This window comes from Artibeus jamaicensis, unplaced genomic scaffold (assembly GCF_021234435.1).
Source record: "Artibeus jamaicensis isolate MK-2021 breed Jamaican fruit bat unplaced genomic scaffold, CSHL_Jam_final contig_1417, whole genome shotgun sequence".
NCBI classification, from domain to species: Eukaryota; Metazoa; Chordata; class Mammalia; order Chiroptera; family Phyllostomidae; genus Artibeus; species Artibeus jamaicensis.
The window spans coordinates 299704-317192 of NW_026521282.1; the positions used below are offsets into that span (position 1 = coordinate 299704).

The 17489-nt window shown below is 59.7% G+C and overlaps 1 protein-coding gene across 2 annotated transcripts; it reads right to left on the bottom strand.

Annotated features, from left to right (window-relative positions):
* Positions 1-15474, bottom strand: PLXNA3 (plexin A3). Of its 2 annotated transcripts, none has more exons than XM_037151366.2 (33): positions 15440-15474; positions 12959-13582; positions 12096-12635; positions 11428-11610; positions 10211-10339; positions 10040-10140; positions 9547-9670; positions 9307-9463; positions 9129-9228; positions 8838-8952; positions 8468-8668; positions 8257-8353; positions 7916-8106; positions 7692-7837; positions 7503-7623; positions 7261-7397; positions 6967-7137; positions 6604-6697; positions 6286-6525; positions 6068-6211; positions 5746-5980; positions 5514-5656; positions 5175-5431; positions 5007-5073; positions 4767-4913; positions 4515-4674; positions 4259-4362; positions 3924-4020; positions 3451-3641; positions 3130-3299; positions 2435-2647; positions 2091-2241; positions 1-1085 (listed from the first exon to the last, which is right to left on the bottom strand). In XM_037151366.2, exons 2-33 carry the CDS (start codon positions 13553-13555, stop codon positions 990-992), a joined length of 5619 nt encoding a protein of 1872 aa, XP_037007261.1. In that variant the 5' UTR covers positions 13556-13582; positions 15440-15474; the 3' UTR covers positions 1-989. The 2 variants fall into 2 exon arrangements, with proteins under 2 accessions (XP_037007261.1, XP_037007269.1); XM_037151374.2 differs by lacking the exon at positions 15440-15474 and having other exon boundaries at positions 12096-12201; positions 12540-12635; positions 12959-13087.
* Between the last annotated feature and the right edge of the window lie 2015 nt (positions 15475-17489).

A 17489-nucleotide genomic window follows, 5' to 3' on the forward strand; every position in this document is an offset into this window, starting at 1 on the left:
AGCCGCACACAGACTGCATTTTCCCAACATTTAATTAGGAAAAAAATTACATGAACAACAGAAAACTCATGCAACAAAAGAGAGAATTCCGTTTCCCGGACCGTGAGATGGGGTCAGATTCCTCAGAAGAGGCAGAAGAACACAGGAGTAAGGCACTGCCGCCTCGGCCCCTTGGGGCAGGCGCAGGACAGGGCAGCGGAGGGTGAGGGGTTCCAAGGCAAGGGCAGACAACACTGAGGAAGTTTGGCAGTAGGGCCGGGAGAGAGAGAGTTCTGGAGCACCCGCGACCAGGGCAGGCCCTGGAACGCCTCTAGGTACAGCTCCCCAGGTGTGTGGAGAGAACAGGCCCTGTGAGAATGTACAGTCGGACTCCCAAGAAGTTTGGAGACAGGTGCTGTGGCCCAGCTGCAGGGGACCCCTTGGCTCGGCCACAGTCTGAGGGCAGCTTCAGGTGCCTTACCCCTTTCTGAGTGCTGCTGGTGCCAAGGTCCCCTTCTGGGAATGGGTGGGGCCAGCCATGGCAAAGGTGAGGTACCAGAAGGTAGGCCAAGGCTGACAGTGTCACAAGGGAGTCAGGACGACTCACGGAGAGGTGAATGAGGTTGGCAACATCCCAGGGTGGGGACGACACATATTTACAGATAGAAAGGGTGAGGTGGAGATAAATTAAATAAATAGGTGGTTGGGAGTATAAATAGCAAGGAGGACAGGGGCTGTCACAACACCTGGGCACAAGGGCAGGAGGCTGGGGGTATTGCTGCTGCTGGGGTGGGGGGCTTGGTCCTATCACCCCCTCCCTGCCTGCAGGGCCCAAAGCAAGGCACTAATGAAGGGGGCCCAGGTGTGCTGGGGGGCAATTTGGCCCAGTGACCTTGCCTGTGCCACCCAATCCTGGGCTCAGCCCTGAGACCCAGGCATGAGCCTGCCCCCTCTTTGACAGGAGGATGGCCCAGGGCTGAGAAGCCGCCTCCTCGCCGCTTCTGCTACCCTTAGCTGTTGCTGGACATGAGGCTGATGATCTGTTCCAGCTTCTGGCGCAATTTATGCTTCCGACAAGAGACGTCTCTGTCCAGAGCGGTGAGAACCTGTGGAGGAAGGCCCCAGAACTGGGCTCACAGGGACGGGCCAGCTCCTCCCGGGCAAAGCCCTTTCCCCTTCATAGCTTCAGCTCTTCCCTCCCTCAGGCCTCTTAAGCACATCCCTCCTCCCCTGGGGCTCTAGGCACCTGGGAAGGGCTCCACCCTCTCACCTCTGAGCATACCCCCTATTTTCTCCTGGAACCCAAATCCTGCTCTAGCTGCAGAGCTTTCTTCGCTCCCAAGCATTGTCTGGACTCCTTGCCCCTGATTTCCCCACTCCCACCCCCTCCTAATACCTCCCCCAAACACCTCTCTTGGCCAGGTCTCCATGGTCTTGTCACCAAACCCGGCCAGCGTTCTTGGGCCCCCTCCCCCCTGACCATCAGCGGCACCTGACAGCCGATCGCTCCCTCCTCTCTGACCCCCACAGGTCGGAGGCTGCTCACATCCATGTTCCGGGATCAGCTCTGTCCTCTTGGGGTCCATCCCACCCCGCTGGCCACTCTGTGTCCACTGCTGCTCCCTGTCTTCTCTGCCACTTCTGAGTGTCCCAGAGCCCCAGTGCTTACTTAGGCCACCTCTCCCTCTATACCCGCTCTGCTGCCCTCGCTGAGTTCATCCAGGCTCGGGGTTTTCGGGGCCATATCCTGACTCCCAAATTCCTATCTCCAGGCAAGAACACCCACACTTCTATGTCCCTTGCCTACCGCCTCCTCCAGTCCCAAATCCCACAGGGCCCACAAAGGGCTGCCCACCCACCCCATGTTCCTGGCCCTCAACTTTTGCCCAGCTGGAACTTTGTACTCTAGCCAGTGGCTTCTCTTCTGGGTCTCTCATATCCCAGCACTGAGGACAGTGTCACCTGTACTGGCCTAGGGCCCTACTTCGGGGATTGAGCATGAGCAATCTGAAAGATGGGCTCCCTACACCCTCCATCCCCTCCACTTCCTTGAGGCACAACTCAACTCCCACCAAGCCCCCTGCCTTTGTCACCCTGGGAGCAGCACACACCTCCTGGCGGTACTTGGTGACATAGAAGTAAAGCTCACTGAGTGCACTTAGGACACTGAAGTCGCTGGCATGGAGGCGGGACTGTTCCACCAGGTAGGCATCCATGTCTTGGTCACTGATGGACGCCATCTTTGCGATGTCCCGGTAGTACCTGTTGGGACCTGGAGTAAGTCACATGGGTGGGTGGCACAAAAGCCAAACTCCCTGCCCTGCTTGCCAGGCCAGCCTCTGGGCCTTTTGCCTGTAGTTGGCCCACCTCGGACAAGCCCACCCTGAGGGAAGCTCCAGCCTCCCCTAGCCCACAGCAGGTTCCCCCCGCCCGGGGGCCACAGGACAGGGCGCACCTCTCCACCCAACTCTTGTAGTTGGGGATGTCCTTGGCATAGAGCAGCTTATTGGAGGGCGAGTCCTTGCCCAGGCGGTGCTCAGACGTAGAGCAGGAGTCCATGAAGGTCTGGGCCACCACCGACAGGCAGGCGTCCGTGATGCTGCTCTTGTGGATGTCGAACACGAACTGCGGATTCTTGATCACGTTCACCCAGAAGCGCAAGGGCAGGCTGGACAGAGGGACACGCACATGTGGCTCCCTAGTCTCCCCATGAGCACCCCGTCATCACTGTTCCCCTCCAGGGTTCCTGCCTGGCCAGCCCACACCTTGCCCTGAGCAGCAAGACTGAGACGTTTGGGGTTAACAGCCTTTTCTTTAAGTTTCTGCCAGAGACGCAAGAGTAAACACCTACCACTTGGGCCAAGCTACCGGCATCTCCACTCTGTGCAAGGCCCTGAGGACTAAGAGCCACCTGCGGGTACTGGCCACTACCAACCAGCCAAATGTCCCATAGAGCCCAGCTCCAATTTGTGCTCACTCACACTCTTCGCTTAGTGGCACCCTGGACACTAGTCCTCTCCTGCCTGGATGACCAGTCCAGCTCCCATCAGTTATCCTGACCCTGTGGCCCCTGAGTCTTGCCAAGTCCACCAGCCTCTTTCGACCACCCACCCCGAGAGGGGCCAGCAGGGGCAAGGCACAGGGCAATACCAGTTGCTCTTCCAGGTATGGCGTACGTCAGGGTCACTGATCTGGTGGTGGTCAGCTTGCTCGTCCAGGAAGTCAAACATGTACTTGATGGCCAAGGGCAGGGCAGAGCCCCGGTGTGCCGTGCTGAACACGGTCTCAAAGAGGTCGTCCACAAACTTCTGCAGCGTGCCCTGCAGGGCACAGCAAGAACACAGGCTGTGAGGGAGGCAGGTGAGGATGTCCCCACAGCAGGACAGATGGGGGACAGGCTTGGCAATGAGCAGGGCTTCCCTGCAGGGCCAGCGCACCCCTGAGCCGGGGTGGAATGGGGCAGGCCCACACCTTGGTGGCCAGCAGCCGTGTCAGGTAGATCTCTGAGACCATCTTGCTTCCACGGTCCCCCTCACGGTGGTCGGCATGGTCATGGTTCTTCACCAGGTGCCACAGTTTGGTGCCCGTCTCCTGGTCAGGTGTGATCATGGGTGCCCGAGAGCGGAGGCTGTCAGGGCTGCTGGCTGTGCGGAGCAAGCTCTCTGGGGCAGAGGACCAGTTTCCCCTTAAGCCAGTGGGGCTGCACCAGCCATTGCTGGAGCTCCTGCCCCACCCTGTCCTGAGAGCCCAGCAGGCTGAGGGGTCTGTCTGCTCTCGGTAGCCCACTCTACTTCTAACCTCTGAGGAACTGGAGACCTTCAAGGGCAAGGTCCAGGGAGGTTACCAAAGCCAAGCTGGCTGCTCAGACAGAGGCTCCCCATGACAGCGGTCATCGCCTCAAAGGACACAGGGCCAGCAGAGGCCACTGTACTGAGGATACCTACCATAGCGGCTGAGGGAGCGGGTGAAGGTGAAGGAGTTGGCCATGTTATAGGCAGACACTTGTTTGGGCACCAGTGCCACCAAGGAACCATCTGTCACCTGGAAACCCCAGAGACACAGAGGGGACAGTGCAGGAGGCTGAGAAGCCAAGGGGCCCAAACCACCACCCAGCCAGACCCCGCAGTATGCATGTAGAACAGCTCCCGAGGCTTTCTGAGAAGGGCCTGGGAAAGCAGGGGCCAAAGAGGAAAGGAGCCAGGGCCCCTGCTCCTGTGTCATCAGGGCAGGGCCACAGCTCCCAGGTGGCCCTGGGGGTGAGCAGCCCCCAGCCCCTCACCTGGTAGTGGGCCAGCGAGTTGACCCTCTTCCAGTCACACTCGATCTTAGTGGTGACATCCTCATCCTGGAGGATGATGCGGGCCATGCGGCCCTGGCGCCACTCTGCGGGCCACAGACAGTCCTTGAGGTCCTGCTCTGTGTCCCGAGACCCTGGGCCCACTCAGAGGACAGAGTCCAAGATGGGGAGGCATGTGTGCCAGTCAAGGTAAGGTGGCCACCAGGCGGGGTCCAAGAGGACAGGGCGCAGGCCTCACCTAGGTCCATGTCCTCAGCTTTGGGCCGCTGGGAGTACGGAATGCCCTTGTACACAGCATCCAGCAGCTTGTCTTTGGCTTGGGTGACGCTGTCACAGTTGAGAACCTTCACCGGGACCTGAGCGCTGCCCTCACTGTCCGGGCACACACAGTACAGGGTCTGCAGGTGAAGAGAACCGCAGGGTGGGTCCTAGGCCAAGCTTCCACGCATGCCCCCAGGCCCAAATCCTGCCCCCTGGACCCCCCATTCACCAGCGTCTTGTAGTCAATCTGCTGCCGAATGAGCTTATCCTCACTCAGGGAGTAGCGCGCCTCGCCTGTGATGGCGTCGATGGGGCCCTTCTCCATCTGCTGCTTGATGGCACAGTACAGCAGGAAAAGTGGCTCTCCGGCACACTCCTGCGGCCAGAGTCGGGCACAGGTCTTGCCGCCTGCCTGCCAGCCAGTGACTTCCCCACACCCCCTTCCCTGCAGCCCGACTGCCAAGCGCACCTTCAGAAACTTATGCAGCAGGAATGTAAACCAGTTGGTAAGCATCTTCTCAGCCACTGACTCTGTCCTATAGGGGCAAAAAGGCTACTTGGGGCCCTGGCCTGGCAGGGCTTGGGGCTGTTCAGGGGCCAGGCTGGCAGGGGTTGGGGGCCAGAGTGGGGACAGTACCTGCGCAGTAACAGCTTTGGGTGGTTCTTGCTCTCAAGGTTTTTCTCTATGAGGTCTGCCAGCAGCTGCTTGAGCAGCCCTGTGGCATAATCGAGGCGGCTCTGCAGGGCCACCATGGTGAGTGAAGCCACGGTGCCGCGATCACGCATGGAGAAGCTGCTCTGGGCCTCCAGCGTGTGGATGAAGGTGAGCACGAAGGCGCGGCTATGCAGGAGCTGCCCGAAGAGACGTAGAGCCTTCTCGACATTGGGGGGGCTCTGTGAGGGACAGAGCGTGTCAGAGGGTGCGGCAGTGGTCCTGGGGGTGACAGGGAGTAGACAAGCGAGGTGGGAGGCTCACATCCAGCTCCTTGAGCACTGGGTGAGCCTCAATGCCTGGGAAGAGCACGCGCACGGCATAGGTGCGGTAGTCCAGGAAAGGGATCTGCACCACATCCATATGGTTGGTCAGCTCATTGATGTCTGTCTGCAGCTCAGCAAAGGCTGGGAGGGGCAGGGAGAAAGAGTGAGCAGAGCAAGAGGAGGGAGGCACCCAGCCCACCCACCCTGCACCGCACCCCTACCCCAGGCACCTTCCTTGCATTCCAGAGCCACGCGGGACTCCAAATTGTCCATCTGGAGTTGGAGCCGCTTGAGTGTGCGGTCTGCATCCTGAGTTTTGCGCTTGTAGGCAACCAGCACAGCGGTGATGGCCAGCAGCAAGAGCCCACCCCCTGCTGCCAGCCCCACCATGGCTGGCAGCGTCAGTGCTCGCTCAGCCGTGATGTGTAGGGTGCCCAGCCAGAACTCCAGGCCGCCCACCAGCACCTACGGGGATAGGCTCACAGTGAGCTGACCCCCATACCCACACCACACTGCCTGGGTGCCCTTCCCCACCCCACCCCCCCCACTCACCATGACAGGCTGCCGGCCCGTCTGACTGGGTGAGTCACACAGGAGTTGCGTGTCTGAGACGGTGAGCGCACACGGCTGGCCCCCAATCAGCACGGTGTAGTTGAGGCGGGAGCTGCCAGCTGGCACAGGGATCAGATTCTTGCCCTGGGTGTGGAGGGCACGGTCAGCCAGAGCTCCCCATCACCCTGCCCCTCACAGCCCCTGCACCCCGCTGGCACCTTCAACACCACATGGGAGCCAGGTTTAACATCCAGGACACCGGAGGGTCCGAGTGGTTCAAAGCTGGGGTCGGGGTAGTAGGTGAAGGATGACCGGTTGAAGGAGCGGGCTGTCTGCACATGGTCTAGCAGGAAGCCAAACTCGTCGGGGTGTTCGCCCTGAGCCCGAGGCTGGGGCCGCCCCAGAAAGATGCCAGGGGCCTTGCACAGCATGGCGGTATCGTTGATAACCTGGCACGTCTGTGTGGAGAAGGGCAGGCAGCTTAGTGCATGAGACCACGCAATGGCAGGAGCGGGGCGAGGGCAGCTGGCACTTACATTGGTGGTCTCAATGCCTCGGTACTTGGCCCGGACCCGGGGCTCCTGAACTGTCAGCAGGTGGGTCCCACTCACAGTGATGGCAGTGCTTCCACTGGGGAAAGGGGAGAGGGGCATTAGGCCCTGTTCCCCAGTGCCCCCCAGTCCAGCCCTGGAGAGCCATCGAGGCTGCAGCGGGGGCCTGGAGCCTCGCACGCCTCAGGTCACGGTTAGGCGCCAGGTGCTCGGTGGTCAGGAGGACGCTGCCCCCTCTGCCAATAAAGGCTCAGGTTTAGAGGAGGTACACTTTGATATCCAAGGACCCAGGCACCAGTAAGGCCCCGGGGATGAGAGCATGGGGACCCATTCTCCCCAGGCTCTTACTTGATGATGCTCCAGGTGGGCTCAAGGTGAGTGACAGTGGGGTCCTGGGTGTAGGTGTAGAGAACTCCAGGACTGGAGATGTTGGCACGGTCAATGGCCAGGGTGATAGGGGCCTGGCTGGGGCCCAGGGTGGAAACAGGCGAGATACACACAATTGCTTCGGCATCTCTCCTGTGTCGGCGAATGGAATGCTCTGAGCATGTGGCCCAGGGACCTCACCGGCCCCACCCCACCCCGCCCCTGCGGCCCCTACCAACCAAATGCCCATCCCAAGGCTAGCAGGGCCCCACCCACCTCACGAACTGGCACTCGCCATCTCTCACGATCACTGTGACCCTGCTGCCGGCATCTAGAGAGTTTCCAGAGATGGTGAGCCTCGTGCCCCCCGAAGCCGGGCCCCGACTGGGACTCACACGGTCGAACGTTGGGGTCTGTGGGAGAAGCAGCCCTGAGGGGAAGGACGAGGCAGCCCAGTGCGGGCCGTACCCTCTCAGAAGGGGAGGGCACGCATGGGAAGGAGTGGGCGGCTCACACACCACAAAGCTGTAGAGCTGCTCAGACTGCGTTCGGAAGTCGGCAGAACAGTCTCCCACACAAAGCTCCACGGGCCCCGGCGATGGACTGGGCACCAGCGACTCCTCCATCTCACACACGATCCTAGGGGTCAGAGAAGGTCAGAGGCAGCCTTGGAGTACCAGCCCAAGGGCCTACACAGCCGCACTCACCTCTCGGCGCTGATGTATTCAGCGGGGATGGAATTGCAGCGCACACCAGCCACCCGAAGGCCCACCTCTCGGTAGGTGAGGCCCAGGTTCTCGCCCACAATGGTGACTCGGGTGCCTCCCTCCTTGGGCCCCATGAGTGGGTGGATCTGCAGAACAGAACAGGAGGTGAGATGGTAAGCCCTGGCTCCCGGGTGCCCGACATGTGGAAGGTGTGGGAGGCTAACCTGGGTGATGCGGGGGTGGCTGCAGCGGGTCCCCTTCTGGCTTGGGTGCATCCAGTTGTTTTTGGGAGCCGGACAGTGGGCCCGCAGCTGGCACCTGTGCTCTGAGATGCACCAGCCACAGTTGAAGCGAGGGTCGGCCTTGAGGCAGAGGCCGCAGCTGGGTCTTTGTGCCCAGCACTTATACAGAAGAGCTGCGGGCACAGAGGGCACTGCTGGAGGGCAACTATGGGGAGCCGGGGCCACCAAGGGCCCTAACAGAGGGTCTTCCTGTTAAACCTGGCCCCAGCTCGTGCCCACTCTGCCCCCAAAGGCAGGTTCCTCAGCCCCATCTCACTCCTCACCTCGGAAGGTTGCAGGCTTGTCAATGGGGAAATCTCCGTCCCACACCACAGAAAAGTCCAGCTCGGTGTCCCCAAAGTCATCACCTTCATAGGAGTACTGGGGGAGAGGGACCACATGACCCCTCAGAACATCACCTGCCACAGCCACCTGAGGCTTCCAGGCCAGCGAGCTGGACACAGACCCAGGGGAGGCGCAGCAGGGGAGCCTCACCGAGGCGTTCTGGCACTGCACGCTGCTACTGTTGAAGCGCACGGCGGGCACCCGTTGCTGCCGCCCCTGCACTCGGACCACACACTCGTAGTTCTTCTGGCCTGACTGGGGCTGTGGCAGGTTCTTGGCCCGCAAGGTGAGAGGCTGCATGACGCCAACGGGGATCAGGAGGTCCCCGCTGGGCAGGATCTCAGGACAGCCCTGGGTGGGGGAGAATGCCCGTCAGCCACGCACCAACTGCTGCCATATTGGCCCAATCGGGCCAGCCCTGCATTGAGGAGACTCTAAGAAACCAGTAAGATCAAAGGCAGAAAAGCCAGAGGCCAGCCCACACAGAGCCCAGCCCCCTTGCATGCGGCACCCGCCTCACCTCAGGGCTGTGGACCCTGCCTTCCTGGAAGGAGCACTCGTGGGGGTGGCTGGTACACACATGGCGGTACTTACACCAGTGGCAGGGGTACGGGCTGCCAACACAGGACACGCACCTGCGGGGGAAAGGCTTCAGAAACAACAGAGAAGGCCAGGCCTGCCCCCTCACTGCCCCTCCTATGGGACACAAGGGCAACCGAAGGAAGAAGGTGCCAGGGCTCATCCGAGGCCTACACAACACAGCAAGGGTTGAAGTGACATGCGGACAGAGGTCGGGAAGGCTAGTACTCACGACTGGAGGACGCTGCAGTTGTAAAAGACAAAGTCAGTCCCAGCGAACCTCACCCCAGTCTCCTTGGAGAGCAGCTGTAGCCGCACAGTGCGGGTGGCCCCTGCAGCAAGCCCAAGGGTAGCTGTGAGGCAGCCAGAGCCAGACAGTGCCCCCCTCCCCAGCAGCCCCAGCCACTGACCATGACCCCTGGTGAGAGCCCGGAGCTCCTGGAGAGAGGGCGAGGGGCAGCGCAACTCCCCAGAGGGCAGCAGGGTAGCCTCGTTCTCCGTCACCTCCTCGAAGGCACAGCTCACGCCCGCGCTGAGGTCTGGCACATTACGCATGGCCACAGTCAGCTGGGGAAGGCAGAGGACTCAGCGGGGTACGCCCCCAACAAACATGCATTGGCCCACCCCCACGCGCACACTACATCACTTACCTGCACCCCAGGTGATGTCACTGATACATTGTTGGGCCGGACCCGCACCTGGACACACTTGCTCAGCTCCTCGGCAAAGCCATGCGGGGCCGAGGCACCTGGGCAGGCCCCTTCTCGACAGCATCTACGTGGGGTCAACAACGGATGAGCTCGACAGTGTCCGCAATGTCCAGAGCCCATCCTGCATCTGCCCCGGGAGGGCCCTGTCCAGGACTCAGTGGGGGCCTGGGGAAGATGGGGTGCAGCTGGCCCAGCCCACAGTGCCTTGGCCCACAGGGTCAAAGCGACCTCACTTGGGGTGGAGTTTCTCATTAGCTGGAGAAAGTGGAAGGAGAGGGAGGGGAAGGCCCAAAGGGCCCACCGAGAGAAGTGAGCATGTGGATGAGGGCGGGCACTGTCCTCCCCAACCAATACCAGGCCTGGGAGGCTCCCCCCAGGAACAGAGCCTCACAGGGCCTATCATCGGCACCCAACCCTACGCCACCTCCCTCACCTGTGCAGCAGCACACACCAGCCGCAGTGCGGGTCCCCGGAGCCCAGGCAGGCTGCACAGCTCATGTACTGCTCACAAGTCTCCACTGGGAGCTGGCTCACCTGGGGACAATCTCATCAGCACCCACCCCACCCCCGCACGGCCGCCCACCGCCACCCGCCTCGGGCCCACCTGCTTCTCACTCAGGAGGTAGATGTGCCGGTGGTCAGGGCTAAAGAGCAGGTCTCGAAGTATGGGGCTGCCATCCACCACGGGCACTGTCTCGTATAGGTGGGCATCCTGTGAGCCATCAACTCGTACCTGGACCACGACACCGAGGAAGAGGGATGACCAGTCAGTCTGATGCCACTGCAGCACCCCCTGCACCCAGGACGCCCTCTTCTAGAGCCAGGGACTCTCCAGTTTGTGGCCAGGCCGAAGCCAGGGCCTGGCAGGGCTCCGCATCGACCTTCTGCCCCCACAGTCTCTGTGAACAGGGGAAGGAGGGCTCAGAGGCCATCCCCTGGAGGGCCCTGAGGGTGACTCAGCCAGCCCGCAAAAACTCCCAGGAGACAGAGACAGAGAGATTATTGATGCCTAGAGATGGGGGATGGGAGAGAGGGGTTATAGCCAAAGGGGAAGAGGTTTTTAGGGTGATGACAATGTCCTGGAATGAGATAGTGGTCAGGGCTGTACGACTCTGCGAACTGACTAAAACCACTGGAATGTGCTCTTGAAGCAGGGGGAGTATACGGGATGGGAATTATACCTCAGAAAAGCTGTTGAAGTGACAGGGGCCCAGGATGGGAGCAGGCCCAGCCCAAAACCTCCACAGCTCCCTTCACGAACCTTCGCCCAATCACCACCCACCCCCGTCACCGGGGAAGAGCTCCAATACTGCCAGGCAGGCACGGGGAGGATGTGGAGGCCATCCCGACTGCCCTTTAGAACACACCCGGACTCCCAGGGGCTCACCTCCCCATTTCACACCGCCCCCAATCCGGGGACAGAAGCAGCTGTGGCCCTGCTGCACACAAGGGGACAAGAGGGCAAAGATGGTTACATGTGTGTTCATTTTGACTATGGATCCAGCAATGACAGCTGAGCCATGGCCACCTCCTCTCCGGGCAGGGAGGACCCAGGATAGGTCTGGTCTCTGTCCCCACAGCCAGAGGAAGCCAGCAATTGAGGCTGAAGCAAGCAGCGTGCTGGCACAGGTGATGACTGCAGCAGCTGCCCGTGGATCCTGGCCAGTCTCCTGGGGCCCGGCCTGGGAGGTCCCCCTTCCCCTGTGGGCTGTGTACTGTCCAGGGTCTTGCAGGGCTCACTGCACATTCGTGTCCCCACCCCTTACCCCGTGATCTCAGAGCCTGCCCCAGTCGCCACGTGCCAAGGGGGCCAGGGCCTACCTTCTTCAGACTGCCACTGCGAGTGCCGATGAAGACCACAGAGTGCTGGCGGTAGGTGTAGGCGGCCACGCTGGCCATGCCGTCAGTACTGTCGGCCAACAGGGGCAGCCCCTCGATCACATGCAGGCCACCCAGTGGCTGGTTCAACACCAGCCCGCAGAAGTTTCCATTTATCTGCATGGGCTGGTGAAACAGGAGAAACACACGTGAGTGTCAAAGCTTGGAAACAGCAGCTGGACAGAGGCCACGAGACCCCATGTTGAGCAAGGGAGCAGGATCTGTAACTTATTCCCCACCAGCTAAGATCAACCACTTGCCCTGGACTCCACAGGAAATCGGGGGGCTGATGAGAGAAATGGAGGAAGGCGAGGAGGCAGCGGCACATAAGGAGAATGAGGCCTGGGCCTGCAAGTTGGGCTGGGCTGGGAGACAGTCACTGACTCGGCGAGGGACACCCATCAGATAGAGCGAGAAGCACTACACTGGGGATTGGTGGAGGGGTGGGAAAACAGAGGTGGTCCACAAGCAGGAAGCGCCCACCAAGAGAGATGGTGAGAAGGCAGGCCAGGGAGAAGAAGAAGCAGAAGATGCAGGGGGAGGGCAAGAGAAGACAGAGCTTCCTGAGAGGGAGAAGCAGTTGTTCCAGGGCTGAAGCGTGCTGTGCTCACAGTGTTGATGCAAGGCAGCTCCTTGTTGAGCAGCCAGGGCAGGGCCAGTGTGCCTTCCCCTCGATAGCAGGACTGGATGCGGCGCCGGATGTGGGCGTTGATGGTACTAAGGGTAAAGAGACAGAGGACGGTCTGCCGGGGCGGGCTTGCCCGGTTCTTCTGGCCCTGAGAGAAGATAGTAAAGAGGATGTCCTCGTCAGCTGGCACACCCAGGGCCTGGGCCAGCAGCAAGCCGGGCTTGGCCAGGTGGGCACTCTGCACTAAACGGTACTCCACACCACGCCAGGAGCAGCCGATGGGAAACTCCACGTATGAGTAGAACTCTGAGTCCCCTGCGCACATGCGCACAATCTTGGATGTGAAGAATTTCTCGCCCGCTGTGTCCAGCAGTGTCTGCTGGGTGTCCAGCTGCAGTGTCAGGAAGTACACGAAGGAGGCACTCACAAAGCCGTAGATGTAGTAGATGTCAAAGGCGGGGTACAGGGACAGGGTGTCTGAGGGGATCTTGATCTGTGAGGAGACAAACTCATCCTGGTACACCTGGAGAGCAGGTCGAGGAAAGAGCATGGGACGAGACCTGGGTCTGTCATCAACCTCCCAAACTCCGGCCCTTCAGCCCCCCACAACATGGTCCCCTCAGGGCTTCCCTCATGACCCCGCCCTGGCCCACAGTCATAGGAGCCCAGACCAGAAGACAGGGTGAGCAGCCCCATCCTGTGCCTCAGCCCATCCTGCTATCCTCGGAAGCTTGTCCCCTCTAGGATCAGGGTTCTTCCAGAGGTGGAGTCAGGACAGAGTGAAGGCAGGAGGGAAACAGGTGCAGGCAAGGGGCGGAGGGTGAACGAACAGGCAGGCTTACCCACCAGACTAAACATGTCGGCACTGTCCTCATCACTGATGAGCTTGCGGGAGCTCAGAGTGGGGAAGTACTCAGACTTGCCATCCACAGCTGTACCCACAAACAGCTTGCTGGGCCCCTGGCCCTGCTCCACGATGACACCAGCCATGGAGTCTGGCTCCTGGGCCCCCGATAGGTAGTGCTCCTTTCGGTGGTGGGGCTCACCCAGCTTGAAGAGGTCATCCAGGCGCAGAAACTGGCAGATGCCTTGCCAGATGCTGCCACAGGCCACCAAGCGGCGGGCAGCATAGTCTATGAGAAGCAGCTTGTTCACATTGTCCACAGGTGCCAAGCGGTGGGTGCACACACGCATACTGGGGGGTGGGTAGCAGCGAGCATTGTCCTCGACAGGCCCTGTGACGTGGGCCCGTAGCTCGGTCAGGTTGGGGGCCAGCTTGAAGACTCTGTTCACTGCACCCACAAATACTTCCCCAGTCACCCGGTGCACAGCCAGGTGGGTGAGCGTTGTATCTGTCACTGAAAAGGCAGTGAAGGGTCTGCTGCTACCCAAGGCTCCCCCCATGACAAGGAAGAGCAGCAGGAGGAGGCTGACAGTGGGCATGGCAGGCGGCTGCGCCCTGGAACGAGCCTGAGGAGAGATGGCGAGTGCAGGCCAGAGGTCAGAGCACCCTGGCCCAGGCTGCCAGCCCTCCTCCTGCCCCAGAACCCCCAGCAGGCTAAGCTCCATGCCACAGTGGGTGGAAGCCACTCAGTCACCTACCACCACACCAGAGCCAGAGCCCCAGATGGTGACGGTAGCTGAGAGAGGAGGGGCTTCCACCAGGGCGCATGAGTGAGCAGTAAGAGCAGGCAGGCTTGGGGGCCATCAATCATCCCCCACCCCCCACCCCCCACCCCTGGAAAGGAGCCAAGAGGCCTTGCCTCAATTGGGCCACACCCAAGGGGGCAGCAGAGCCAGATGCTGGGAAAGGCAGGGAGGGAGGCCCTCCTGGAATGAGACCCAAACACCAGATCCCAGAGCTGAGAGCAGCTAGCCACACACAAGAGCCACTGTAGACAAACCCCAGGCCACAGAGACTACCCACGCCCAAGTTGGGGGAAGGGGGAAAGCAGGGAGAGAACAACCACAAGCCAGGGCTGTAGGGAGGTGGAAACACCACCCCAGAATGGCACAGCCACCAGGAGCCCTGGGACAGAGGTCAGGGGCAGTAAGACCTGAGACTGGACCCAGAACCACGACCGTATTTCCACTCCTGGCCCCAGCTGCCCCCTCACGTCCAGGAGCCTCCTGCCGTCTGGCCTACCGGCTTCAACACAAAGCCAAGTCTGGCCTGCCCACCCCCACCCCCAGCCAGGCACCACCGAGACAGACATAAGTCAGGCTCTCCTCAGGCACAGCCAGACAGATGGCCCAGGCAGTCCTGCATAGCTCTGCCTCCAGATCCAGAGGTTAGCTGAAGGGGAGGTGCCAAGGGGCCCAAGGAACCCTATGGAAGGGGAGCAGAGTCCCCAAATACAGAGAGACTTGGGGGAAATGGGCTGGGAGCTGTAAGGACAGGCCACACCCAGCTGTCCCACCAAACCCAGGTGGCAAAGATAGCAGAGCAGTGTCATAGGACAGGGCTTAGTGCTACCCTCTCAGTGCCCAAGCCCCAGGGGAGACACAAGGAACCCAGATTCCGGTGGGGTGGGGGAATGCAGGGAACCAAACCAAGGAGGTGCAGAAGAGAGAAAGGAAAAAATGCATTTGCTAGAACAAGGAGCAGGCCTAGCTTGAGACTGCAAAGTTTCAGCTCAGACTGATCACCTCTCCAGGGTTCTTTTGTCCAGGTCCACATCCTGGACCCCTAATGCAACAGCCAGAGAAGAAAGGAAAGCAAAAGAGAAGACAGACTGCATCCCACCCTCACCCCCTGCACACTCAGCAGGAACACAAGCCTGGGAATGGGGACTGGGACAGGTCGGTAGGGTGACCTGGAGAGGCAGGATTTGCATCCCAAGCCCCTATTCCAACCTACACCTGTAAGTGGGAGTCAGGGGCATCACGGGCACACCCACCTCTCTGCACAGCCCAGCCAGCAGAGAGCCGAAGATGAGGACAGCCCCTAGCAGAGACACGGCTCCAGCCCCATTCCCCAGAGCTCCCAATGCCCCCCACCATGCTGTTAACCAGGCTCACCCTGCCCCCACCAGGGGCACCCCTCGGCCGACCCACGGGGACCCTAGTGGATGGAGGCGCCACAGCAGTCCTTGGAGAGGCCGCTCCTCCACCACAAAGGGTCCTCGTTGGGAAGGGGGGCTGGGCTTGGAGTGGCCGTCCCTACGGTCTCCGGGCACGAAGGACCAGTCAGGCCAGGGCCCAAGGAGCAGGAGGAGAGGCAGGGCGCGACCCCCTTTAAGGCTGACAGAACCCTCGGACTGCCCAAGCCTCAGGCTACCAAGCAGGCTGGCCCCACATGGGTGGCAGGGGATGGCGGCCACCTACCTGTCCCTCTGCCGCCGCTGGCTCCTGGTGGCCGCCCGCCAGCCACGTGGACGCGCCCCCGATCCCCACACCACCCCCCCACCGCGCCCCACGTCCTGCGCTCTATGTCCCGCGCACCACCGCCACTGCCGCCGCCGCAGCCGCCGCCGCCCACACACTGGGCAGGCCCGTGGCGGCCAGGGCCTTTTAAACACGGACCGTACCACCGCGCCGGGCGGGGGGGCCCAGGGAGGGTCGGGCAGCGGGGCGCAGGGGCTAGGGCCGCTCTTCTCCGTGGTCGGTGGAAGGCCCGGAGTGCAGCCCGAGCCCGGTGAGCTGCTGGGGTCCTAACTCAACGAACTGACAGCCCCCTACTTGAGCAATGGCCGCGTCCGCAGCGCGCGCCTGTCCCCCTCCTCCCCACCCGCTGCCTCGGGCAACCCTGGGACCTGCGCGCGCCCACGCCACACCCCCTCGGGCCGGGGGCGCGCGCACAGCTAGCTCAGGCGCGTGCCGGCCCCGCCCCACCCTGGCGCTCCGAGGGGTGCCGGGGCCACCTGCTGCCGGTGCGCGACCTCCCTGGTCTCTCAGGCGCACGCCAGCCAAGAATTCTGAGGTCCTTCCCGAGGACACTCTACCCCTAATGGTCCATAAATAACCCGGAGGGCCCGCGACTAATAATATGCAAATACTCGGCACAAACACTTGAGGCTGTCACCGTTTACACTTGGCCCCTTCCCCAGCCAGAGACCAGAATGGGAATCTGGTGCTTTCATTCCCTTGCTTTCCACCCATAATTCACCTATCCTATAAGTCATTTAAATCACATTTAAAGTGTGACATTCAATCCCGGCTGGTGTGGCTCAGTGGACTGAGTACCAGCGTGCAAACCAAAGGGTTGTGTGTGGGCCAGGTCCCCAGTAGGGGGTCTGTGAGAGTCAACCACGCATTGATGTTTCTCTTCCTTTCTTTCTCCCTCTCTACCCCTCTGTCTAAAAATAAATAAATCTTTTCTAAAAACAAATGACTAGTGACGTTCAATAACAGTATATTCACAAAGTTGTTTGACCACCCCCACTATGGAATTCCAGAATATTTTTGTCACCCTCAAAGGAAACCATTAGCAGTCACTCCCCAGGCCCAGAGCCGCTCTCCAGCCCCTAGCAATGGTTAATCTACTTTCTGAGTAGGATTTGAGTGTTCTGGAAGTCTCATATGCATGGGTTTGTGCAGTATTCGTGTGTCTTTTGTGTCTGGCTTCTTGTACTTACCATAATGTTTTCAAGATTCATCCATGTTCTAGCATGTATCAGTACTTCATTTATTTTTTAGGGCCAAATAATATTCCATTACATAGATAGGCCACATCTCATTTTCCATTCATCAACTGGTGGACATTCAGATTATTTACATCATTTGGCTATTGTGAATAATGCTGTTAGGAACATCTGTGTACAAATTTTTGGATGAACACATTTTCATTTCCCATCCGCTTAGGAGTGAAACCGCTGAGTCACATGATAACTCTGTTTTTTGCGCGTTTGAGAAAAAGTGCCAAACTGCTTTCAAAAGTGGCTGTACCATTTTACATTCCCGCCAGCAGTGTATGAGGGTTCTGATCTCTTCACATTCTTGCCAAGACTTATTATCTTCTCGTTTCTGGTCATTTTGTGGCTCTGAAATGGTGTCCTGTAGTCTCGATGTGCATTGCCTTGATGACTAATGATGTTGAGCATCTTTTCATGAGCTTATTGGCCATTTGTTCGTCACCTGAAAGGTCTAGTCAAGTTCTTTATATATATTTTAATCAGATTTTTGGTTTGTTGTTGAGTAACAGTAGTTCTTTATATATTCTGTATAAAAATCCCTTACCATATATATGATATCTAAATGTTTCCTTTCATTCTGTGAGTTCTCTTTTTACTTTGTTGATAGTATACTTGGATGCACAGTATTAAATTTCGATGATGTCTAATTTATTTATCTATTGTTACTTGTGCTTCGGTTGTGACATTTAAGAAACCATGATTAAATCCAAGAACACTAGGATTTACCCCTATGCTTTAATTCT